Raw genomic sequence first — 27,301 nt, forward strand, 5'->3', positions numbered from 1 at the left:
ACCTAGCCCTTCCTCAAATTCAATTACGCACGCATATTACTTTTTTCACATAAAATACGTGATTAACTTGAGATATCTTTGCATTAGAGAAGCCACACTAAATAGGTCAGAGCCCTAGTCGTAGCAATTGTAAAGGCGTCTGCAATGCACTAAGAAAAGTAGGAAAATGTTTTTTTACACCCTCAATTTCTTACTATCTATTGATTTTCTTTAGATTTATTTATTCCGTCCTATAGAACTTAAGCAAAGCAAACAAAATATTGTTTTTTTTCCAAAAAAAAAAAAAAACAAAATATTGTTGATTCGTATGATTAATAGACAAATGGAATGGGATGCAATATTAGAAGGGGTGATGTTTGATATTGATTCTTTAGCTAGGCATTTTGATTTTGTTAAGTTCGGGTTCGTTCCCACGGGAAGGTTACTTTGCTGCTCACATGGTGGCTTCGATTACTACCAAGCATGGTGGCGAGTTTCTTTGGGATGAGATTGGCCCGGATTTTTTATAGTATTCTTACAACTGATGCAAACCTTGTCATTTGGCTTTAATAAATTTATTCCTTTCCAACAAAAAAAAATCCATCCTTTCGACAAAAACAAAAAAAAGAAAATATTAAATCAAAACAAATTGAGTAAATAAATTCTAATAATAAACGAATATTTATCATTCAATAGAAAATGATAGATGTTATAGAATTAGTGGATGAATAATGAATGCCCACTCAAAGTTGTAAAGACTTAGTAATAGTGAGTAATAGTGTTTGATACTTTCAAAAGTATCATCACTATATTTTGATGTTTGTAGTTATGGGAGTCGCTCTATAAATAGAGCACTCTGTCTGTTATCAAACACACTGCGAAAGAAAGTAAGAGAACTAATATCAGTATCCCTCCCTCTCTTTATCTACCATCTTTTTCGTGTTATAGCTACTAAAGTTATAGTGTGATATTTTGCACCTGCTTTGCTCCTGTCCTTAGAAAGGTTATCTCTCTAACTTTTGCCTATTTATAACACGTTATCAGCACGACTCTCTAACCTTAAATAGTTTCCATCTACCTTCATCGAAAGAAAGAAAAAAAATGTTTCTTCTAAGGACTTTACTGTTCATCTTCTTCCTTTGCCTCAACTGCTGGACATACCCTCACGAAGAACTATTTGCACCATACCTGCTTTTAGTTCTCAACCTAACAGTTACATATTTCTTTGATTTCTTGTTTGGTGTAGCTATTGATTATTAACCCAGTGTTTATTTATATTTTACTGCAATCCACAATCGCCCATCTTGAACTACAAATTTATTCTTACTGCAATCCAAGATGGTGCGGTATCATCGCCTATCTTGGACTGCAGATCTAATTTTACTGCAAAATGCATATTTAAATTTGCCTGCTGTTTAATTTCATTGCAATTTTAGGTGGTGCGGTATAATTACCCACCATGTTCTGTGTATTTAAATTTTCCTGTTGTTTAAGTGGTGCAGAATAATCGCCCATTCTATGCTTGTTTCGATGAGAATGGTACGGTACAATCACCATTCTCATTATTCATGAAAATCTCGAGCCTGAAGTTTCGAGTGCGTATCATTTTTGGCATGAATATCAAAATGAAAATTTTGTAAGAACCAGAAGTTCCAACACTATATTCCTCCAGGAATACATATTATTGCAAGTTCTTACACATCTCATTTTTCTTTCAAAAAAGAAAATGGAGAACTTGGCAAAGCTTGATTTTGCTGCCTGGACATTATTGGGAAAAATTACCTTACCTGGGTACTGGATACCAAGATTCATCTGGAAGCAGGGAATCTTGGAGATACCATTAGGGAAGAGAACAGCTCATCCTCTCAAGATCGGGCGAAGGCCATTGTTGATGCACAAAATCGATGAGGACTTTGGTACAACAGAAAGTGTCAAGTTTGTGACATTCACTAGATTGCTCCGGTCACTAGTGTGGATAAGTATGTAAATGGATAAAGATAGGGAAGTAAACACAAGATGTATGTGGTTCACCCATATTGGCTATGTCCATGGAGTAGAGGAGTCATTATTAATTGTGAAGGGTTTACACAAGTACATAGGTTCAAGCTCTCCTTTAGTGAGTACTAGTGAATGATTTGGTACAAATGACATTAAGGATTATTGTGGGAGAATGATCTCCTTTTATAGAAGAGAGTTTATAGCTTTGTTCTGGCCTTGACACGTGTCATGTTGTGATTGGCCTTTGATGTTGACACGTGTCATCTTGTGATTGGCCTCTTGGTGTTGACACGTGTCGCGCTGTGATTGGCCTCTTGGTTAGAGGGAAACTCTTGTGGATCCTTGACGGTATAACGTTGACCGGTGCTCAATAGTTTCGGGATTGGTCAAGTATGGTACAAATAGTGCTCCTTTAAGTTCCCAAGTGAGGAAACTCCTCGGTTGGGGACTTGCAAGATCCAAGCCGCTGAGTAATCACGAAACTTCTAAGTACCGAAGTGTGGTATTGTTTTCACTTGCCTTATATGTCTCATAGGTAAATGTTGCATCTTTTTTTGAAGTACTTTTCCTCCATCTAGGGGTGGTATCTTTAACCGATGGAGATGCACAAGGTAATGTATCAATTTCACTTGAAGCTTACTTGTAGTTTCGGACTTGGTCAAGCGCGATACAAACCCTATAGTAGAAGTCCCCCAAGTCTCTGAGCAAGGAGATCTACCGAAAAAGGTGACAAACAAGGTAAGCAATCAGAGTTCCAAGCAATCAGTCCCAGATCAGAAGTTTGATTTCAAGTTCCGGCTGATTGTTCTCATTCTCCCTATCTTGCAGGCAGCAAGAAGGATAAAGAGAAGAAAAATGAGAAGAGATGATATGAGATATTTTTGCTTTTGAAGAAGTAATGGATGTGGTATGGCGAGGCTTTGCTCTTTGGCGACATTGCTAGCGAAAAGTTGTTGAAGTTTCTTGAGCTATTCAGATAGGGCAGCGATGCCGAGCTTGGATTTGACTTAAGCTCATCCGTCTGGATTATGTGGTTCTGCAGGGAGGGCGTCGTGCTATAGTGATCTATTCTAGCTCATCGTTGGACCTTCTGCTTTAATCTTTTGCATCGCAGAAGTGGTGCTCAACCTTTGCATTTGAATGGTCCTTCAGAGCACTACTTCTCAACGACTCATCCATGCTTGGCAGCTTCAGTGTAAAGAGCCAATATCGTATCAACTGTTCTGAAGTATTTGCCGAAATGATTCGTGACCTTGACAACAGTTGAGGATGAGTACTCGAGAGCAATGCTGGGTGAGCAACCAGACAAAGGTTTCAGGCAATCAGTTCCAGATCGGAAGTTTGATTTCAGGTTCCGATTGATTGCTTTCTTTCTTCTTGTCTTGCAGGTAAGAGCAAAGGCAAAGGAAAAGACAGGGAAAAAACATGATATGGGATACTCTTGCTTTTAACCCTTATGATATGAGATACTCTTGCTTTGGTGTGGCTTATTTGCAGAGGTATTATCGGGGGAAAGGAAGCTAAGTATTTCGAGAGGCTTTGTTGGGAGTGCCCTCTCAGATATGAGGAATGGTTAAGCATTTTTGCAGGTCTGCCTGTCCGTGGAGGATGAAGGTAGACATATATAGGAGTTTCCCCAACAACAAGTAGTAATGTTATTCCTTTACCTTTCTTGGTCATAGCAATGTAGTGGGAGCTGCAAGCTTCACGTGTTTTAACTTTGTCAGAGCGCTTTGAAAAAGTTGTATGTGGTGTCCGGATAGCTGATGTTGCGTGTGAAGATTGCAGACAAGCTTTATCCAAGGAAATCTGGCTCTCGAAGCTCGAAGAGTGGTGCCTCTTCGGTTTTCAAGCAAGAAGATATGTTAAAGATTTGGCTCTCAAAATTCGGAGAGCGTTACTTCTTTGATTTTTGAACAAGCAATCCTATTCGGAGTCTGGCTTTCGAGATTCGGAGAGCGGTGCCTCTTCAATTTTTGATAAAGCAATCTTGTGGGAAGCCTGGCTCTCGAGATTCGGAGAGCGGTACCTCTTCAATTTTTGAGCAAGTAATCCTGTTGAGGGTCTGGCTCTCAAGATTCGGAAAGCGGTGCCTCTTCGATTTTTGAGCAAGCAATCCTATTGGGAGTGTTTTCTTTGATATGAGTAAAGGTTGGGTATTTTTGCCAATCTGCCTTGCCATGGAGCACGGAGGTTGACACACATAGGGACTTTCCAGTTATCAAGCAGTTGTGTTGTTCCTTTACTCTTGTGGGTAATAGTAGGGTAGCTGGACCTTCAAATTTTATGTGTCTAAACTTTGTCAGAGATCTTTAGCAAAGTTATATGTGGTACCCGATGAGCTGATGTTGCGTGTGGAGATTGTCGACAGATTTTATTCAGGAAATCCGCTTCTCGAAATCCAGAGAGTGGTGTCTCTTCAATTTTTAAACAAGCGGCCATGTTGCCCTTTCTTTTATAGGGCACTAATTGTGTGCAAGAAGTACGTTTAGAGAGTTATTGCTTGTAGGAATTTTCCCTTTTTTTTTGTACTTTAGAGATTTATTGGACTCATTTTTTCTTCATCATTTCTGAAAATGTCTGGTCCATCCGACCGTCGTTTTGACTTGAACTTTGGTGAAGAGGCAGCCATGTCTCCTCAAGACAACATATGACGCCTATCCTTCATCTCTCCTATTGGTCCTCTTACCATTGGGGACTCTGTGATGAAGAATGATATGATTACTACGGTGGTGGCCAAGAACATTCTCACTCCCAGAGATAACATACTACTTTCCAAACGGTTTGATGAGTTGGTTGTTAAGGATTCTCTGGCTCTTACTGTTCAGTGTGTGTGTCTAATATAGTCCAACGCCTATTTACTTAGACTTGCCAAGTTGAATCATTGGCGGCTAAAGTGATAAGTCTCAAACAGGAGATCAGAGGGCTCAAGCATGAGAATAAACAGTTGCACAGGCTCGCACATGACTATGCTACAAACATGAAGAGGAAGCTTGACCAGCTGTAGGAATCTGATGGTCAGATTTTACTTGATCATTAGAGGTTTGTGGGTTTGTTCCAAAGGCATTTATTGCCTTCGTCTTCTGGGGCTGTACCGCGTAATGAAGTTCCAAATGATCAACCTTTGGTGCCTCCTCCTTCTGGGGTTCTGCCCAGTACTGAGGCTCCGAATGATCACCCTCTAGTGCCTCCTCTTTCTGGGGCTCTGCCAACTACTGAGACTTCTCCTGAGCAACCTTTGTGAAGGCTCCCTCTTGTTTGTTTATTTTGATTCATGTATATGTACATATTTATAACTTATCAGAGATATCAATAAATAAGTTTTGCTTCATTTCAACGTATTGTGTTAAATACACCAAGGCCTCATTCACTAAGTTCTTTGAATTTTTTCTTTTGTTGAAGCTTGTATGTTGAAGCTTTGTGAGTGAAGCATGTAGGTTGAGGTAATGCTCCCTTAATTTCCCGAGTGAGGAAAACTTCTCGGTTGGAGACTTGAAAGATCCAAGTCACTGAGTAGTCGTGAAACTTCCCAAGTACCGAGGTGTAGTAGCATATGGTAGGAGTCCTCTAAGTCTTCGGTCGAGGGAGTTGACAAATGAGGTGTCTTGCTAGTAGCCAAGTTTCCAAAGTAACAAAACTTCACCATTTTCCTTTCTAAGTGGTAGCTTAAAACTCTTCTTTCATGTACATTTGTTATGAAAGTTGTTAGGCCCAAAGAAGAGGAGGCCTAGGCCCTCATTTTTCTTTTTTTTTGAATTTTCAAATTTTCGAATATATATATTTGAAGCTTTGTAGGTGAAGCTTTGGAGTTGAAACTTTGCAGGTGAAGCTTTTGTGTTGAAACTTTGTAGGTGAAGCTTTGGAGTTGAAGCTTTGATGTTGAAGCTTTGTAGGTGAAGCTTTGAAGTTGAAGCTTTTGTGTTGAAGATTTGTAGGTGAAGCTTTAGAGTTGAAGCTTTTGTAGGTGAAGCTTTGGAGTTGAAGCTTTTGTAGGTGAAGTGTCACATCCCAACCCGGGGCGGACCACTTCCCCGGCCCGCTCCACCACCGTAGCACGATATTGTTCACTTTGGGCTTACCATTCCCTCACGGTTTTGTTTTTGGGAACTCACAAGCAACTTCTCAGTGGGTCACCCATCCTGGGAGTGCTCTGACCTCCTTCTCGCTTAATTTCGGAGTTCCTACGGAACCCGAAGCCAGTGAGCTCCCAAAAGGCCTCGTGCTAGGTAAGGATGGGAATATACATATAAGGATCATTCCCCTGAGCGATGTGGGATGTCATAATCCACCCCCTTAGGGGCCCGACGTCCTCGTCGACACACTTTTGGCCAGAGATGGGCTCTAATACCATTTGTCACATCCTGGCCTGGGGTGGACCACTTCCTGGGCCCGCTCCACCACCATAGCACGATATTGTCCGCTTTGGGCTTACCATTCCCTCACGGTTTTGTTTTTGGGAACTCACGAGCAACTTCCCAGTAGGTCACCCATCCTGGGAGTGCTCTGACCTCCTTCTCGCTTAACTTCGGAGTTCTTATAGAACCCGAAGCCAGTGAGCTCCCAAAAGGCCTCGTGCTAGGTAGGGATGGGAATATACATATCAGGATCACTCCCCTGGGCAATGTGGGATGTCACATGAAGCTTTGGAGTTGAAGCTTTGTAGGTGAAGCTTTGATGTTGAAGCTTTGTAGGTGAAGCTTTGGAGATGAAGCTTTTGTGTTGAAACTTTTGTGTTAAAGCTTTGTAGGTGAAGCTTTGGAGTTGAAGCTTTTGTAGGTGAAACTTTGGAGTTGAAGCTTTGTAGGTGAAGCTTTGATGTTGAAGTTTTGTAGGTAAAGGTTTGAAGTTGAAGCTTTGTAGGTGAAGCTTTGGAGTTGAAGCTTTTGTAGGTGAAGCTTTGGAGTTGAAACTTTGTAGGTGAAGCTTTGATGTTGAAGCTTTGTAGGTGAATCTTTGTTGACACCATAAATTGATTTTCTTGATCAAGAGTGTGTGAAGCTTTTGGCATTTGTAGTTGCCTTCCATTTGTTGAAGCTTTTGTTGGTGAAGCTTTTGTGTTGAAGCTTTGTAGGTGAAGCTTTAAGGTTGAAGCTTTGTTAGATACCATGAATTGATTTTGCTTCACACGATCTTGATAAAGAGTGTATGAAGCTTTTGCCATTTGTAGTTGCCCTCCATTTGTTGAAGCTTTTGTTGGTGAAGTTTTTGTGATGAAGCTTTGTAGGTGAAGCTTTGTAATGAAGCTTTGTTGGGTACCATGAATTGATTTTGCTTCACACTATCTTGATCAAGAGTGTGTGAAGCTTTTGGCATTTGTAGTTGCCCTCCATTTTGAATTTCCCAATTCCTGTTTTTTTTTTTTTTTTTTTTTTTAGGGAAAACTAGAAATTTGTTGAATTTCCCAATTTCCCTCCTTTTTTTTTTGGAAAAACTAGAAATTTGAAAATGTGGGAGAGACAACATATACAAATTTTGCTTCCACACTGTTGAGCAAGAGATTGTGATGCAAGTCACACCTTGTAGTAGTCGAAGGTTTGGATGAACCATATAAATTGAATTTGCTTCGAACAGTCTTGATCAAGAGTGTGTGAAGCTTTCTACGAGTTGTAGTGTTTGCATTGTTACAAAGATAAATGTCTAAAGGAGATGCAAGAGGGTTGAAGAGCTTGATCTTTGTATACCATACACTGAAGCAGTCGTTGGCTTGCAATAAGACATTGTTGGTGACTATAACTCTTGTTAGGTATAAGTGCTCCCCTAGTTGAGTTGTAAAGCTTGAGGGTTTTTGATTATTTGTGAATGCTAGGAGTTCACATGTACAAGTTGTACCACTCGTCTTCTAATTGGTGGAATGAATGGTGAGTTACTTTCATCACTTGGTTGATGGTACGAAGGTGAGTTCCTTCATCACCTTTCATCACATTTCATCACCTGGTTGGTGGCACGAAGATGAGTTCCTTCTTCACCTAATTGGTGATTAGAGTGGTAAGTTGCCAAATAATATTAGAGTACAGATTGTACATTTCATCACCTGGTTAGTGGCACGAAGGTGAGTTCTTTCTTCACCTAGTTGGTGATAAGAGTGGCAAGTTGCCAATAATATTAGAGTACGGGTTATACATTTCACCACCTGGTTGGTGGCATAAAGGTGAGTTCCTTCATCACCTAGTTGGTGAGAATAAGGGCAAGGTGTCAAGGGACATTGTAGCAAGTGTCTAATGACGCAAAGTATGTTAAACCCTTTTGAAGTACAGTTGGCTTATGTATGGATGTGTTGGAATGTATGATGTTTATGTATGAATGTGTTAGAATGTATGATGTTAATGTTGATTAACATGAGTGATGCTTATGAATATTTTGCTATGTATGAAGGGATACATGCTTTCGATATGTGAACCATGTTGGTTGTAACACTTTGTATCACATACTTTGTGTCAAAGTATGCATGTTGACGCTCTGAGTTGGAGTATAGAGGTAGGTTAGTGTAGACCAAGTGTTCCAGTGCTAGGAATGCAAAAGACTTAGAAGAAGTTGTTTGAATTCCCTCTTCTGTAAATATTTGCCGAATGGCTTGTGTGACAAAAGATCTCAAGCGGTTGAGGGTCAAAACATTTGTAATGTGTATGCCTTCTTATAATAGCATTTCCTTCAGTACCTAGTCCTCCACTTTGAAAAAGTGAGGCTTGGCCCATAGTTATAATAGTTGACGGTATGTTTACCCCTGGTTGTCTTGATATGAGCTTTTATCCCTCTTGTTGTAATGAGCTTGCTAAGAGTAAAAATTCTTCACCTTACCAAGTGAAAAATACATTTGGTGACTTAGCGAGTAGCTAAATGAGGCAGGAGATGATGCAATGGGTGTCTGAATGGCCAAGATCTCTTAACTTGGTAGAACTTGACTTCCACTTCCCACTTGTTGATAAAGGTTAACCATATGGGGGTTCTCTTGGTATGTCCTTACTTCGGCGGAGGCGTGGTTGTAAGCCTGTGCCATCACCTCAGAGTAAGTCCTCTAAGTGTTGGCATTGATCATGTACTTGAAGAAACAATCACATAGGCCTGCCGTGAAGGCCTTGAGAGCGGTCTTGTCATCTGCTTCAACGCAGCGAGAATACTCATGGCTGAAGCGACCGGCATACTCTCGTTGTGACTCGTCCGATTTTTGGCGAATAGTGTACAAGTTATCTGCAGAATGCAAGTGATGGTCTAGAAGATGTGTTGAAAGACAAACAGTTCCCTTAGTTCCTCAAATGAGTCTACTGTCTCAGGTGGAAGACGACAATACCAGTTTAAAGCTCCGCCAGAGAGGGTGGAAGGGAAGAGAAGACATTTCTCTTTGTCAGTGTGCATCTGATATGCCATGGTGGACTCAAAGAGGTTAAGGTGTTCAATCGGGTCCTCCCTTCCAGTATAGAGTTGTAAACCAAGCTTTTGTTTTGTCTTAGCTTAAAGGGGGGTGTCGAGGATCCTCCTTGTGAGATGGCCGGGCCTTGGTTGATCCCAACCAGGGATTTGGACATGACGCTCGGCCTTTAGCCTGTTCACCTTTTCAAGTATATGCAGGATAAGAGGGTCCTGAGTGGAGTTAGGCATCATTAGAACTCTTATTCGTAAGTTTTCCTCATCCCTTGGAAGTATGAGAGTTTGGTTAAAGGCATGTGGCTTGTTCTTAGATTCACCGTACTGGCTTTCTAGACATGCCGTTTGGAAGTCCCCCGAGTCTTCTTCACCTTCTTGTCCCTCCAAGGCATGTGGTTCATTTCTTGGATTAGACGTTCGCCTACGTTGTGGTTGAGGACCGAGCCCTTCGATGACTCTTGGGTCTTTAATCCTTAAGCCTATGTGGATAGAAATTTTTTTGTCGCTATCTTAGGAAGTCTTGACAGTCATGGTAACCGGCTCTTGAACCTTCCATTCCTTCTGCAAGAAGGTGTCTTCCTCCACTTTTCATACTTCGAGTCGAAACAGCTGGGTTGAGAGAAGTCTCATGTTGATCGACATTTTGATGAGTAGCTTGCTCATCTTCAGGAATATCCATGTCGAAGGCAAGTGACCCTCCGTGTTAGGGGGCACCTAGTTGATGGTTGACTTCCACGGAGGTGATGAGCTCGTGTTTTTTAGTATGCCTAGCCTAATAGAGCGTCTCGAAGAGCTTCTCATAATGCTTCTGAAGGATCTCATTCTTCATTGCTATCTTGTTGTTCTGAGCCTTCAGCTCTTCGACTTTAGCTTGAAGAGCGAACTTCTTTCGTTCCTTCTTTCGCTGCCTCACACTAGGCGCGATGGGGTGTCATTCTGTGTGCTATGGCTTCCTTCGCCCCCCATGTTGGAGAGGGATGCCTGGTCAAAAGAAAGTGTATCAATGGTGGAAACCAGCTTGACAAAGCTGAAGAGAGTAGGAATAAGTGTGTTTCCCACAGACGGCGTCAAATGTTGATGCACAAAATCGATGAAGACTTTGGTACAACAGAAAGTGTCAAGTTTGTGACCTTCGCTAGATTGCTCCGGTCACTAGTGTGGATAAATATGTAAATGGATAGAGACAGATAAGCAAACATAAGATGTACGTGGTTCACCTAGATTGGCTACGTCCACGGAGTAGATGAGTTCTCATTAATTGTGAAGGGTTTATACAAGTACATAGGTTTAAGCTATCCTTTAGTGAGTACTAGTGAATGATTTAGTACAAATGACATTAGGGATTATTGTGGGAGAATGATCTCCTTTTATAGAAGAGAGTTTCTAGCTTTGTTCTGGCCTTGACACGTGTCATGTTGTGATTGGCCTTTGATGTTGACACGTGTCGCCTTGTGATTGGCCTCTTGGTTGGAGGGAAACTCTTGTGGATCCTTAACGGTATAACGTTGACCGATCTTGGCAAAGCTTGATTTTGCTGCCCTGGACATTACTGGGAAGAATTACCTTACCTAGGTACTAGATACCAAGATTCATCTGGAAGCAGGGAATTTTGGAGATACCATTAGGGAAGAGAACAGCTCATCCTCTCAAGATCGGGCGAAGACCATGATGTTTATTCGTCGCCATTTTGATTAGGGACTAAAGAGCGAATACTTAACGGTTGAAGATCCGTTAGCTATCTAGAAGGCCTTGAGAAACAGATACAATCATAAGACAACGGTGATTCTTCCAAGAGCTCGCTATGAGTGGACTCACCTAAGGATCCAAGATTTCAAGTCAATGGCTGAGTACAATTCTGCGTTGTTTAGAATTACCTTTCAAATGAAGCTCTGTGGGGATACCATTATTGAGGAAGATATGCTGGAAAAGACTTTTAGCACATTTCATGCCTCTAATGTGCTCCCGCAGCAGCAGTATAGAGCGCGAGGCTTCACTGAATACAACCAGTTGATATCTGTGCTTTTGGTAGCTGAACAAAACAATGAGCTCCTGATGAAAAATCATCAGTCCTGACCTACTAGATCTGCACCATTCCCAGAAATGAATGTTGCTTCCCTCGAAGTGAATGCCATATCATCTGGTGGCGATAATCATAAATGAGGACGTAGCCACAAATGAGGCTGGTGGAACAGGAAAGGCAAGAATCATGGTGGTCAGTCTCACAACCAGATTCCAAGGCAAAATTCAGGCCTGAGCTTTAAAAATGGAAATCACCACAAAGGTAAAGCTCGTATGAACAATGCTCCTAGAAACTCTAATGGAACCTGCCATAGGTGTGGTGGCGATGGGCATTGGGCGCGTACCTGTCGTACCCCAAAACATCTGGTGGATCTATATCAAGCCTTCCTTAAGGAAAAGGGTGTCGAAACTAATTTCCTCGACCAGGCTAAACCAATGGATATACCTGATGCAGTGTGTGACTTATCAAGACAGTTGAACACAACCCACCTAGATGTCTCGAACTTCATTGTGGAAAGGGGGAATGAAGTGTATCCGTCCGAATGAATCATTTATGTTTGATGTACTTTTATTTTTATGAACTTGTAGTTTAAAACCAACATTTCAATTAAATAAAAGTGGCATTTAAATTTTCTGTTATAAATTGTTTGTTAACTGTAATTCTATTTACTCAGAAAGCATGGATAAAAACTGTGGTTATTCTCAAAACTTGAGAAATTGTGGAGATATTTGTCTTGCAGACAGCGCAACTACACATACAATACTTTGTGATCGAAAGTATTTCTCAAGCTTGATGCTTACAAGAGTAAGGGAAACAACAATATCAGGCCAATCAGATGTAATTGAAGGCTCGGGGAAAGCCCAGATTATGTTACCAAATGGAATAATATTGTCCATACAGAATGCATTGTATGTTACTCAATCTACTCGAAATTTGTTGAGTTTCAAAGACATACGTTTAAATGGATACTACATTGAAACAAAAAGTGCAGAAAATGTGGAGTATCTATGCATTACCTCCAATGATACCCAGAAGTGTATATTAGAGGTTGCCTGGTTTGTCGAGTGGATTGTATTATACATACATAAGGACAATTGAATCATATACTGTCATGAACCAGAAGTTCATTGATTCAAAAGCTTACATGCTTTGGCATGACCGTCTGGGTCATCCAGGATCCACCATGATGCGTATGATCATTACCAACTTTAATGGACATCCATTATTGAGCAGAGACATTGCTATCTCAAATGATAACCCTTGCAAGGCTTGTTCTCAAGGGAAGTTGGTAATTAGACCATCACAACTAAAGGTTGATGTTGAATCCCCATCATTTTTGCAAAGAATTCAAGGGGATATTTGTGGACCTATTCAACCATCTTGTGGATCATTTCGATATTTTATGGTTTCGGTTAATGCATCTACTAGATGGTCACATGTTTGTCTCGTCTACTCAAAATGTAACTTTTGCGCGACTTCTTGCTCATATAATTAAGTTACGAGCACAGTTCCCAGATTACCTCATTAAGTCAATCTGACTGGATAACGCTAGTGAATTTACATCTCAAACCTTTGATGATTACTGCATGACATTGGGCATTGATGTTGAACACCTTGTTCCTCTTGTCCACACTCAAAATGGTTTAGCAGAAACATTGATCAAGCGGCTTCAGTTAATAGCTCGCACTCTGCTTATGAAAAAAAATTGCCAGTTTCTGCATGGGGATATGCCATCTTACATGCTGCATCATTTGTTCGATTGAGACCTATAGCGAACCACTAATACTCCTCAGTATAACTCGTGTTTGGGCATCAGCCAAACATTTCACATTTACGAGTTTTTGGTTATGCTGTTTATGTGCCTATTGCACCGCTGCAACACACTAAAATGAGACCTTAGCGTAGACTGGGAATTTATGTGGGTTTTGATTCACCATCTATCATTAGATATTTGGAACCCCTGACAGGTGATATGTTTACAGCTCATTTTGTTGATTGTCACTTTGATGAGACAATCTTCCCGTCATTAGGGGGAGAAAATATCGTTCCAGAAGAACGGCAAAAGTTGACATGGGTTGTACCCACCTTATCTCATTTTGATCCACGTAGCACTCAATGAGAAAATGAAGTGAAAAGGATCGTTCATCTTCAAAGTATTGCCAATCAAATGTCAGATGCATTTAATGATGCTATGAAAGTGACAAAATCACATATACCAGCTATAAATGCACCTGTAAGAATTGATATCCTTGTTGGACAAAATATAGTGGCAGCGAATGATTCATCTGGTGCACGCCTGAAGCGTGGTAGACCCCCAGGTTCAAAAGATTCAGCCCCTCAAAAGAGAAAGACAAGGGCACAACTGAATCCAAATGAAATCATTCAAGAAGAGAGAATGAATGACAAATCCACAATTCATGATTCTGGACTTCCAAAAAAAGAAAATGTTCTTGATGAGACACATGTCCCTGAAGAGACAGCAGTACATGAAAGTAAAGAAATCTCCATAAATTATGCATGTACAAATGAATTGTGGGATTAGAGTAAAATAATCATCGATGATATGTTCGCATTCGCAATAGCCACTGAAATCATATTAAGTGATGATATTGAGCTCCGCTCTGTTGATGAATGTAAACAGAGACAAGATTGGCCTCAGTGGAAAAATGCAATCCAGGCATAATTAAATTCCTTGGAAAGGCGAAATGTTTTTGGACCGGTAGTCCAATCTCCGCCTGATGTAAATCATGTGGGTTACAAATGGGTATTCACAAGAAAACGCAATGAGAAAAACGAGATTGCAAGATACAAAGCACGACTTGTTGCACAAGGCTTTTGACAAAGACTTGGAATTGATTATGAGGAGACATATTCTCCTGTAATGGACGCAATTATGTTCCGTTACTTAATAAGTTTAGTGGTTTTAGAAAAGCTTGACATGTGACTTATTGATGTCATCACTGCGTATCTATATGGAGAATTAGATACTGACATATACATGAAGGTCCCAAAAGGACTTAAGTTGCCTAAAACCACTAACAAACCACGAGGTATGCTCTCGATCAAATTAAGTCGATCATTGTATGGGCTGAAACAATCTGGACGAATGTGATATAATCGTCTCAGTGAATATTTGATCAAAGAAGGATATATCAACAATGTCATTTGCCCTTGTGTGTTCATTAAGAAATCCAATTCTAGATTTGGTATAATGGTAGTATATGTTGATGATATGAACCTAGTTGGAACTCCTGAAGAGCTCAATAAAACTGCTGAATATCTGAAAAGCGAATTTGAAATGAAAGACCTTGGGAAAACAAAATATTGTCTCGGCCTGCAGATCGAGCATTGTGCTAATGAAATTTTGGTTCACCAATTAGCTTACATTGAAAAAATCCTGAAGCGATTTGGCATGGACAAGGCTTATCCACTCAGCACGCCAATGGTCGTTCGTTGTTTGGACATTAAGAACGATCCATTCCGTCCAAAAGAAGATGATGAAATGGTCATTGGTCAAGAAGTACCATATCTGAGTGCAATAGGTGCTTTATTGTATTTAGCACAATGTACTAGACCAGATATAGCTTTTTCAGTTAACTTGTTAGCAAGATATAGCTCTGCTCCAACAATTCGTCATTGGAAATGAGTCAAAGATGTTTTGTGATACCTTCGTGGGACAACAGACATGGGTCTCTTCTACTCAGAGAAATCCACAAATGACTAGATCTTTGCTGGTTATGCAGATGCTGGTTTCCTCTCTGATCTGCATAAAGCCCGTTCACAAATTGGATATGTGTTCAAGAATGGAGATACAACAATCTAATGTCGCTCAACAAAGTAAACATTAGTTGCTACATCTTCAAATCACTCAGAAATACTTGCTTTACATGAAGCAAGTCGTGAATGTTCTTGGTTAAGATCAATGATCCATTATATCCGGAATTCATGTGGTTTACCTTCGAAGACAGACAATCCAACTGTCATCCATGAAGATAATGCAGCCTGTTTTGCCCAAATGAAGGAATGATTCATTAAGGGCGATAAAACTAAACACATATCTCCAAAGTTTTTCAGTGCACATAAGCTTTAAAAGGCTAAAGGTATTAAAGTCAGACAAATACATTCCAATGAAAATTTGGCAGACCTGTTTACCAAGTCTCTACCAAAGTGCACGTTTCAGAAGTTAGTGCAGAGTATTGGATTACGTCGACTTACCAATCAGCTAAATTTGAAGAATGCGAAATCAGGAGGAGATAAATATCAGGGGGAGCATCCATGATACATGCTTGTTGTACTCTTTTTCCTTCGACTAGGATTTTTCCCATTGGGTTTTTCCTATCAAGGTTTTAACGAGGCAACATAAGCATACTTAACACTATATAAACAATCTAGATCTTACTCTTTTTTCTTCGCTTTGATTTTATCCTATTGGGTTTTTTCGAGCAATGTTTTAATGAGGCAACTGATGTTGATATGTGGGCATCCAAGGGGGAGTGCTATAGAATTAGCGGATGAATAATGAATGCCCACTCAAAGTTGTAAAGACTTAGTAATAGTGAGTAATAGTGAGTAATAATGTTTGATACTTTCAAAAGTATCATCATTATATTTTGATGGTTGTAGTTACGGGAGTCACTCTATAAATAGAACACTTTGTCTATTATCAAACACACTGTGAAAGAAAACAAGAGAAATAATATCAGTATCCCTCCCTCTCTTTATCTGCCATCCTTTTTGTGTTATAGCTACTAAAGTTATAGTGTGATATTTTGCACTTGCTTCGCTCCTGTCCTTAGAAAGGTTATTTCTCTAACTTTTGCCTATTTATAACAATAGAAAGTACACCAATGAGTTATCAGTACAGGGCAAAAAAAATTAAAATTAAGTCCTAGTTAATAAAATTATATATATATTTTCTTGAGAACACGAAATGAAGTGTACTGATCTAGAAAGCCAAAGCAAACCAGATAGACAGCCCGTTCAAAACTACCCGAACCGCATTCAAACCCAAAGCAGACGATTCATCGCTTGATGGACCCTGAGCAACATTATCCGGGGATCCTGCTGGTGTTGTAGAACTCAAAGGAATGCCCACTGGTAACGATGGGGTCGCTGCAATCTCAGGACCCTCTGCAACTGGTGAAGCATCGACTAGACTTTTCTTAGGAGCGCTCACCAGTGGAGACACATTCTTGGACGGGCTCTTCGCTGGAGAAACCGATGTCGGAAGGGACGTTGGAGAGACGGTGGGTGGGGTCACCGCCAAAAAAGTTGGGGTCGGCGAGGAAGTTGGCAGAGAGGTCTTGGGAGAAGGAGAAGGCGAAGGCGGCGACTGAGTCGGAGGGGATGCCATAGGAGTTGCAAGAGAAGTGGTTGGAGAAGAAGCAAGAGAGGGTTGCGGAGACAGTGGCTTTGTTGGGGTGTTGGTGGGTTTTGGGGAAGGAGCAGGCGCATTGCCTGCTTATACCACATTGAAGTGTGGGACGATGCAGAAGAGAAGAACACAGAGTACAACAAGTTTATGCATATTTGGAATCTCCAAATGATACTTCAGATTAATGTTGTTGTTGTGAATGATTGTTCAGTTCTGAGAGATTGAGGAAGGAGATGAATTTAAGAGCAACGCCAGTGTTGCTGGTTGCTCGGGCCACAGGCGAGGAGAAAGGGCCCTCGAGCCGGTGGGAGCCCGAGTGGGAGGCCCGTGGAAAATTGACAGGCCTAGCCCCCGAGCCTTGTGACGTCAAGCTGACGCAAGGGCTGGGTCCGGCTTTTTTTTTTTTTTTTTTTTGTGTCAGGCGCGTGCCCCTCACTCGCGAGTGGGGGCGCGTCGCCCGACAGGATTTCAGGGGGATGGCCCGCGCGCCAGTTACCGTTGGGAAGCCACGTGGCTTCCCACGGGCCGTTAGATCCCAACGGTTCTTTAATAAGAACCGTCTGATTTACAACGGTAAAAAAAAAAAAGCTGATTTTATATCAACCGTTCGATCTGAGATCAACGGTTGATATTAATCTGCTTTATAAATTTAAAAAAAAAAGAAAAAATAGTTTTAAAATTAAGAAAAGTTACTGTTATGACACGTGGCACAATCTGGAGTGTTGGAATTCAAAATTTTTAAATCCAACGGCAGAGATTAATTATTTGAATAAAAATTTAAAAAAAAATTGTAAAAAATCCGAAAAAATTGTAAAAAATCTGAAAAAAAATTTGTTTTTACTTTTCTATAAATACCACTTCTTCTCCATCTACCTTACACCACAATTTCATATTTTCTCAACTACTTTCAATCAAATTCCTATCTTTCTCTCAAAGTTTCAATCCAATTTTTTTCCACAAAATGGCTACTGATGCAGGTTCGAATTGGTCGCTTCTTGAAGATGTTGCATTGTGCACTAGCTGGGTTGAAGTTACTCATAATTCCCTTACGGGTAATGAGATGCAATTGCGAGAAATGTGGAGTTTAATTCATACCAAATTTGTTGAGCAAATGAGTTGGAAAAGAACCAAAGAATCGATATCCAGTGGTTGGAAAATACTTAGCCATTCCTTTAGTACGTGGAGAGATGCCTTGACACAAGCTAGTAATAATGTTCGAAGTGGGGCAAATTATGCGGATGAGGTAAGAATATATTATAAATATTTGTTTGTATTATTATTTTGTTACCTAATTTGATTATAATTATTTGTTTGTTTCATTTATTTGTTACCTAATTTCATTATTATTATTTGTTTGCAATATTTATTTGTGACCTAATTTCGTTATTATTATTTGTTTGTATTATTTATTTGTCACCTAATAATTTCATTATTATTATTTGTTTGTATTATTTATTTGTGACCTAATAATTTCATTATTATTATTTGTTTGTATTATTTATTTGTTTTACCTAATAATTTCATTATTATTATTTGTTTGTATTATTTATTTGTGACCTAATAATTTCATTATTATTATTTGTTTGTATTATTTATTTGTTTTACCTAATAATTTCATTATTATTATTTGTTTGTATTATTTATTTGTTACCTAATAATTTCATTATTATTATTTGTTTGTATTATTTATTTGTTACCTAATAATTTCATTATTATTCATTTGTTTGTATTATTTATTTGTTACCTAATAATTTCATTATTATTATTTGTTTGTATTATTTATTTGTTACCTAATAATTTCATTATTATTATTTGTTTGTATTATTTATTTGTTACCTAATAATTTCAATATTATTCATTTGTAGCAACTTCAAGCACAAGCATGGTATGGTGCCAAAATCAAATCAAGAAACAAATCATTCACCCGGTGGGAATGTTGGAATATTGTTAAAGATTGTCCTAAATTCAAAGTTGTGCCTGTTGGTCCAGAAGTATGCATGAACAGCATCCCTCTACACAGCACCTTTGTACACAGCACCCCTCCACACTCTACACCCGATCATGGCTCCCATGTTGATGAAGAAGATGGAGAAGAAGTGCCTGAAACGCCTATTCCTGAACAAGCGTCGGGGTCGACCTGTTATCCAATTAGGCCTCTAGGTAAGAAGGCTTCAAAGAGGAAAGGGAGTGCTTCCAAGAATGATTATGAAAAGTACATGCAAGAACTTGCTCGTCAAGGTGAATTGACGTTGGCGCGGGAATTGGCGAAATATGAGGCTGACAAGGCTAGAGATGAGGTAAAAGCTGCAGCTATTCAACAAGCATTTCAAGCTGAACAGAGGGAAAGAGAGCTACTTAGGCAAGAAAGGGAGTTGCTTAGAGAAGAAAGAATTGCACAACGAGATCGTGACATTATGAACACGCGTTTAGAAGGGATGTCTCCAAATTCTAAATATTTTTGGCAGTCGGAGAAAGCGGATGTGGTGCAAAGGAGGCGTGCAAGAGAAGCGAGATCAAGACAAGATGGTCCTAGCACAACAAGACAAGATGATCCTAGCACCACAAATTGGTTAAGTGGTGAGGAATAGGGTACTTTTGTAATCGGAGCCCATAGTTTTCCAATCACTTTGGGTTGTAATTTATTATTTATGTTGTTTCCATTTTATTGAAGTTAGTACTTTATTTAAAGTGAGAGTACATGTATTTAATTTTGTAATATATTTATCCTAATAATAGAATCTTTAATTCATCAAATTGTTCACGTATAATGAAATTATAAAACACACCAAATAAAACTCACCAATTGGAATTACATATACACACCAAATAAAATTACATAAACATACGAAATAATAAAAAACTCACTACAAAAAACACACCAAATAAAAATACATAAACATACCAAATAATTCACACCAAATAAAATTACATAAACATACGAAATAATAAAAAACTCACTACAAAAAACACACCAAATAAAATTACATAAACACACCAAATACAAACAAACATACTAAATAAACTTAAGTATCTTCAGCTTGTTTTAATGCCCACTGGTGCTCTATCAAGTCAATTTGCCGATCATTGTGCATAGATGACCTTTGAAGTGCAGTATATCGTTGAATGACCCTTACATTGTAACGTCCATCCCTTTCTAATGGCTCGTGTTGCACGGGTTCTTCGGTGGCATCATGCGCACAATATATCCGTGTTCTTGAATTGTTCATCGTGTCTGGCTCTGGCTCATATTCATCAACCGCATCATAATCAAACTCATCTTCCACAATCATGTTGTGAAGAATGGCGCACGTCATCATGATGGATCGAAGTGACTCTACATCGAACATTCTGGCAGCACCCCTGACGATCGCCCAACGAGCTTGAAGGATACCAAAACAACGCTCCACATCCTTCCTGCACCCTTCTTGACAGCTTGCAAAGTGTTTTTCTTTTGCACTTCGCGGGCGTGGCACTGTTTTGACAAATGTTTCCCACCGTGGGTAAATGTCGTCAGCTAGGTAGTATGACCCGCCGTACCTACGTCTGTTGACGACGTACGTGACTTTTGGTGCCTTTCCTTGCAGGACGTTGTTGAACACTGGGGATTGGGCAAAGACGTTGAGATCATTTTGAGCTCCCGGAACCCCGAAAAAGGCGTGCCATATCCATGTATCAAAAGATGCCACTGCCTCCAAAATGATAGATTTTGATCCTTTTATGTCCCCATATGTGCCTTGCCATGCACTTGGACAGTTTTTCCACGTCCAGTGCAAACAATCGATGCTTCCTATCATCCCAGGAAAACCTCGCATCTCGCCCTTCTTCAGAAGTCTTTGCAAGTCCACGTGAGTAGGTTTTCAGAGGTACTCTACGGTGTACAAAGATTCAACTGCTCCGCAAAACCTCATCAGGGCCTCAAGAATGGTTGATTTCCCCATCCTCGTTATCTCATCCACTTGGTCTGCAGATGCTCCATACGCAAGCATCCGTAACGCAGCAGTGATTTTTTGCTCAGGCAACCCATAACACCACAAGCATCCTTCTTTTGCACAAAGTAAGAATCATGGTTGCAAACATCAGTCATGATTCTGTTGAACAAATGTCGTTCCATTCTAAAACGGCGTCTGAAGTACGTATCAGGAAATGCACTGTTATGGACAAAGTAATCGTCCAACAGCTCTTCACCCCGTCGTTGCCTGCTTCTATCAAGGTTTCTTGAACGGTTGGGCCTGCATATCTGAGCAACAGTCTAGATGACTCGACGGGAATGTGAGGCTCTGGCCATTCTTGTTTCATCATCTCTCATTCTACGCTCCTCATCCTCTTCCATCTCATTTTCGGCTATCTGAAGGTTGAACATTCCTTTAGATTGGTTAAACAATTCCTCCTCTTGCTGATCGATTTCCCACATCATCCTTGATGAAGAAGAAGACATTGTAAGGATGGATGGTGAAGAAGAAGCAGAAATTATGAATAATAAGATAGAGATGTTGAGAAAATTGGTGTGAGATTTGTGAGGATGGATGGTGGATTATATGGACGATTCAGAAAAGGATCGGATTGTAGATGAGGCCACATGGCATGCCGTCATTTGTTAAAAATCTAATCGAAATCTATCCTCAAAGATTCTGAAAAGATAATGACACGTGGCACGATCGTATTGGATAAAAATCTTATCGAAATCGATCTCCAATAATTATATTTTCGGATAATGACACGTGGCGCAATTTTGAACGAGTTAAAATCTGATCAAAATCTATCGTCAAAGATTCTCAAAAGATAACGACACGTGGCACGATGACATTGGATAAAAATCTTATCGAAATCCATCGCTAAATAATTGTTTGTTTTTATAAAATGACACGTGGCGCAACGAGAACGATTTAAAAAATCTTATCCGAAATTACAAATAATTTTATTTTGTATTATTTAAACAAACAAAAAAACTAATATTTTATTGCCTATTGCCTGGGGGGAGGGCTCCAAGGGTGGAGATGCAAATGGCAATTACTGTTCATTAATGGCAGTTACTATTCATTTAAGGCAGTTACTGTTCAAAATGGTGGATTCAATAGTGGATTGCCAGGGGGAATGCTCCATGGGTGGAGTTGCTTTAAAGGGCAAAAGTTCTGTTCTTTTTTTTTTCCCGAAAAATAATTGGGATTTAAAAACGTTGTGAGAAGAAGGCCTCGTTTGGCAGCTCGGACTGTACTGACTATTTCTGTCGGATAGGATAAATAGCCACCGGATAGTACTGACTAAATTAGTCGAGCGTTTGGTGCAGTATCGGATTAATGATCGTATTATTTATACTGTGTTTGGTATTATACCAGATAAGATGAATAAAACTTAAAATTGGTATTATAGCAGATAAGAGGAATAAAACTTTAAAAAAAAAGTGAAATCATCTTCTTTTTTTTTTTTTCCGCAAATCTCTCTGCACCCATCAAACTCCCTCCCTCTCTCTTCCTTCTTCTTCCCCAGCTGCAAAAGCATCCCAAATAATTCTTCCCCGCTTCTCTCCGCGGCACCCCCAAACTCCCTCCCTGTCTCTCCCTTATTCTTCTTCCCCGGCGACGACAACTCTATTTTGTCGCTTCGACTCCGTCTTCCTCTGCGTCAACTGCGACTCTCATCACCCTGCGTCTAGCCCCTGCGAGGTCTGCGAGCAAACTCCAGGACCGAGAGACCAAGGTGAGCATGGAGGATGGCAAGGCTGCTCTCGAACCTAAAGGCTATGGAGAATCCGGATCTGAACTCAGGTCATAGAAATGGATCCATATCTGGATCTAGACTACCAGCATGTGGATCCGATGCTTGAAGAAGTTCAGGAGCAGGACATCTGCAGCACGGACGCAGTTGGTTTGGTGTGGCGGTCGTGAAGATGGAGGGGATAGCGCCCCGACTAATTATCCCGAGCTTTTGTGGTGTTTTAATAGTACGATGTCAACCGTATAAAATTTGATAGACCGGATAATTAAGCGGGTGCTTATTTAGTACTATAGTGCACCAAACAAGTGCTCCCGTATTATTTATCCTATCCGATGCTTTATACGGCATGCCAAACGAGGCCGAAGTGTCGGAAGTTTGTTCGGAGGACAAATCAGAAAATGTGACCGTTGGGGAAAGGTGGGATGGGGTGCCACTGGCTATAATCGGTAAAGTAGCCGTTACTAGGCACTACATGACAGGCTTGTCCGGTTGATTTGTCGTGGAATAACTGTAAGATTCGCTGTCGTCCACTGGGATGTAATTTTGTTGACTAATTTGTTAATGTTGTTCTGGTTTTGACCCGATACACAGAATATCAAGGTGTAAAAGCTCTTAAACGTTTTTAGAAAAAGATATAATTTTAGTGAACATTTTTGCTCACCACTATTTAGTATAATGTATGCTTACCACCCTATTTATTCTATTTATTACCGTTTGATGAGTTTGAATTTCGAGATTCGTGTAGTGGATAAAAACAAATCTCAAAATTCAAACTCATCTAACAATGATAAATAAGGTGGTGAACATACACCACACTAAATAGTGGTGAGCAAAAATGCACTCATAATTTTAAATTCAACAATACTATTATTATTCACTGTTTTACAACATTATGAGTCACAATTATTCTCGATGAATTTTCGTATACTAAAAACGTAACATCATAAATTTTCTAATCTTTAAAAGAACCTGAAGAGTGATTTCATACCATTGAGAAAGTCTTCGTACCATTACTATCTCTTGCATGATTTGTTTCCAGTTTTCAGCCATTTGGCTAACGTTTGTTCTAAAAAAAAAAAATATATATATATATATATATATATATATAAAAGAATTTGCACTACTTAACTTACCCCAAACTTTTATCATGCACCAGAGTCTCTAGTTTCACTCCTTAAAAAGAGATCTGTAGGCTAATATTAATATTTGTAAGAGAAATAGATAATACACCTTTTTGTTTTCATACATAACATTTGTGTTTTGGAGCCAATTGTTTTGTGCATTTGTGCTACAAGTATCATTTGAAACATTTAGATACGGTCAACTTTAATACGTTATTGCATCATATGCTTATGATTGAGTGACTAAGTACATATTTTGTCTCATCATTCACACATTTATCCAAGTTAGCTTAAAGTACAAAATTGATAACGCTTCTATTGTGCAGAGATCAAGTGTTATGCTTATTATCTATTTGTACTATCATTTGTATCATCTCTCTAATTTGTGGGCCCTACATCTATTAGAGAGATGATACAAATAGAATGTAAGAATAATATTTTTGTTAAATATATTTTTACAAAATAAAAAAAAAGTAAAGAGGGGAGCATAAATGAGGTGGGGATTGTTGGGGATATCAAGGTTTCTCATGATCTCATTGTTTTTATTTTTATTTTTTTATCAAGCGATAGATTTTGTTAGATTAGTCACTGACGGGGTTTGAACTTATACAAAGGCTCAACACATTTCCACTACTACGGTAAAGGGCCGCTTGCCCATGATCTTGTTGTTGGCAAGTTCCATCTCCTCCTAATGGCGGAGTCACCCATAAGGCTAAGGTGGGCTAGAGCCTAGGGAGGTTTTCTGTAAGGGTAGTGCTATTCATGCACTTATTTTTACTTCTTACACACTTCTCTGAATTTTCAACTGTTGGAAAAAAAATGAATTGAAGATGGTCAATGGCAAAAAATTAATAAGGGTGTGTTGGAGGTAAAAATGAGTGTGAATAACACTATTCTTTTGTAATCTCATGCTTATAGGCCATTCAATTTCAATATAGATTATTATTTAATGTATATTTAGTAGAGGATAGGTAATAAATAATAAGTTTGGGGTGTGTTATCTACACACCATTTTTTACTTCTCACACACCCTCTTAATTTCTGGCCATCACATCAAATGAATTAAAGAAGATAAATGACATAAATTAATGAGGGGTGTGTGAGAAGTAAAAAAAAGTGTGGGGATATCACACCCCATAAGTTTTATGCTAAAAATTATAAATTAGTTCTATCTCCCGTCCCCCCTTATCCTATTTGTAAAAGAAAAAGACCATTTACCCTATGCGATTTAGCCTCTGTGCTTCTTACTCAAGAAAAGAAAAATAATTTTTTTTTAAATCCACAAGTAAATCCCTATGTCCGCAATTCCTTACTTTCCGTTGCGATTTTCCAATGAAGTCACCCTTGGTACATTCTTAATCTCTTTATTTACTTATTCTTGATTTAATTAATAGGTTAATTATTTATATTGTCCTTGAATATATTGGCTAGGTTATGATTTTGAGAATAATTTATATTCTATTGTTGTTCTTTTATATTGATTACTATATAATTTTATATAAGCAAAAAAATAAACATATGATTTTATGACACTAATTTCAGTTAGCCCACCTAAGAAAAAAATTCTGGCTCCGCCCTTGTCTCCTCCTTATTTGTCCGATGAGCGTTGTTGTGAACTTAAATGAGGGCTGGAAGGAGGGGATGAAATTTCTTTTGTGATTGAGCCTAGAGCAAGCTCTTGGTGCGTTTCAACTCCTCCTTGAATTCAGCGATGCCTCCGACAGGTACAATACGTATTTCGGCTCCCACATATTTGGAACAATGATTTAAAGATCGCTTCAACTAATCTAACAACGGTTTATTGGTCATATAGTATATCGGAATACGATTAAAAAGAAAACAAACTAATTAAAATAGAGTAAAGAAGGACACGTAACCGGGGAAAGAACGTATGTTTAATCCTCCAAAATGGCGCCAATAATTTATGACTCGCAAATGGACATTCCAAAGATATAGTATATCAGAATGCGAGATTGTACTCACGAAGATTGATAACGCTTTCTTGTTAATTAAATTCCTTAATTTACCAAGCACAAGCAACACACAAAAACTAACAGACAATAACCTAAAAACATGATTTGAAAATTGGTTTGAAGATATAATTGAAAACAACGAACAAAATAACAACGCACTGCAATGGGAGCACATTCTAGGGTGCAGTAGACAATTTTCGTCGTCTTCAGTCTTGACAAAAAAGTACCTACAAAACAATCAATACATTTGATCAAAGACCTAAGCATCACGCGCCCACGAGGAGTGGGGGGTTAGGCCAATGGATCTCCAATGTCTAAGTTAGTTCTATGTAGAGAGTGAGTGTGTAGGATTTTCTGTATATAGAAAAGCTTACCAAAATTTGGTGGAGATAGAGGTACGTAAAGGGGGGTGTGGCCGGCCATGGGTGTAGGGTTTTGCCCTACACATGGCGGCATCGTATTGGTCAAGGTGTGTCATCGGTTGGATGAATGAGGTAAGAATATTCTCAGGATATTAATTTAGGGATAAAGTCTTGGGATAATGGTGGAAGTATCCCTAATTGATTGAAATAGAGATTACTTACTTGAACAGAGTTGATCCTTAATTGGGAATGTATTAAAGATAAGATTTAGTAATTAATCATATCTTTAATGCCTTTGACTTTTCCTTGCCATGAGCATGGGAACTTTGAGCAGTCGTAGTCAACTGCTTGAACTTCCAAAGATGCTAAGCTGTGCGTGGGAGTATCTGAGAGGGCCGCCCATTTAATGAGGCCAATCTTGTCTTTCTTGGGCAAAAATCCATGTGTCGCGCTTGTGGATTTTTGTGATTATTTATGGCTCCACAAATGCCCCACACCTACTAGGGTTGTTGGCAGAAAAGGGCAATAGGTGTAGAAATCCCAAACTGCTTAGGTAAGTAGAGAGTTGTTTCCTAATTTGATGTAGATCTTCTACTTTGACTTGGAGATAAATTCTTCAAGGAAGGAAAACTAATTGTCACCCAAAACTTATTTAAGTCTGCCTTAAGCAGGGGGTTGAATAAATTTGGAGAGAAAATTTTATTCCTACAAGAAAGAGAGAAAGCCAGAGGAAAATTATTCCCCTTCCCCGAACCTTCTTTTTCACTTGCCCATGCAAAGAATTTTTTCTCGTTGCTTTTCTTCTTATTTGCGCTGCACCAAGGTAAGAAAAATTCTATTTTCTTCGTCTTCTTAATTTTCTGAAACTCTGGGATTTGAAAATTTGGCTCCATGGGGCCAAGGATGAGGTAAAGCAACCATATGGCTGTTGTGCTGCTGCTGTTGGCTTAGTCCAACGGTATCGGCTTAGCTTGGGCAGAGGGTTGGCGGCATGAGCTGGGCTCGACGCGTGGCTGGCTTGGGTTGGAGCACTGAGGGCCTAGGCTTGGGCTCGTGTGGGAGAGAGAGAGAGGCACGGGGGCACTTGGCCTTTGGGCCTAAAGAGAAAAGGCAGAGGGCTAGCACAAGCTTGGCCTCCTGATGCGCTGCTTCACCTTGGGCCATGAGGTCTGGCAATGTTGAAGGTTGTTAAGAAGGAAGTTGACCACTACATGCCTCAGACTCTGGACCTTGAGCATGTCAATTCGGAGCTTTGGTCAGCATACTATGCAAAAGACAAGGAACTTATTTCCACCTATAATGATGTGATTCATCTCCAGAAGGTTGCCAATAAACTTGAATCCAAGGAAGTGGAGCTGCAATGCCTGGCAGAAATTTTCATAAAACACCTTTAATAGATAACT

General features: G+C 39.5%; 2 protein-coding genes across 2 annotated transcripts; one reads left to right on the plus strand and one right to left on the minus strand.

The window, feature by feature from the left end:
• Window positions 1-16,301: 16,301 nt before the first annotated feature.
• LOC108170508 (classical arabinogalactan protein 5-like) lies at window positions 16,302-16,709 on the minus strand. The gene has a single exon (XM_017325511.3). It carries the CDS (start codon window positions 16,707-16,709, stop codon window positions 16,302-16,304), a length of 408 nt encoding a protein of 135 aa, XP_017181000.3.
• Window positions 16,710-17,691: 982 nt separating this feature from the next.
• LOC139194757 (uncharacterized) lies at window positions 17,692-19,418 on the plus strand. The gene is made up of 2 exons (XM_070819663.1): window positions 17,692-17,973; window positions 18,596-19,418. The coding sequence occupies exons 1-2, from the start codon at window positions 17,692-17,694 to the stop codon at window positions 19,316-19,318; spliced, it is 1,005 nt and encodes a 334-aa protein (XP_070675764.1). The 3' UTR covers window positions 19,319-19,418.
• Window positions 19,419-27,301: the final 7,883 nt, after the last annotated feature.

This window comes from Malus domestica, chromosome 03 (genome assembly GCF_042453785.1).
Source record: "Malus domestica chromosome 03, GDT2T_hap1".
Classification (NCBI taxonomy): domain Eukaryota; kingdom Viridiplantae; phylum Streptophyta; class Magnoliopsida; order Rosales; family Rosaceae; genus Malus; species Malus domestica.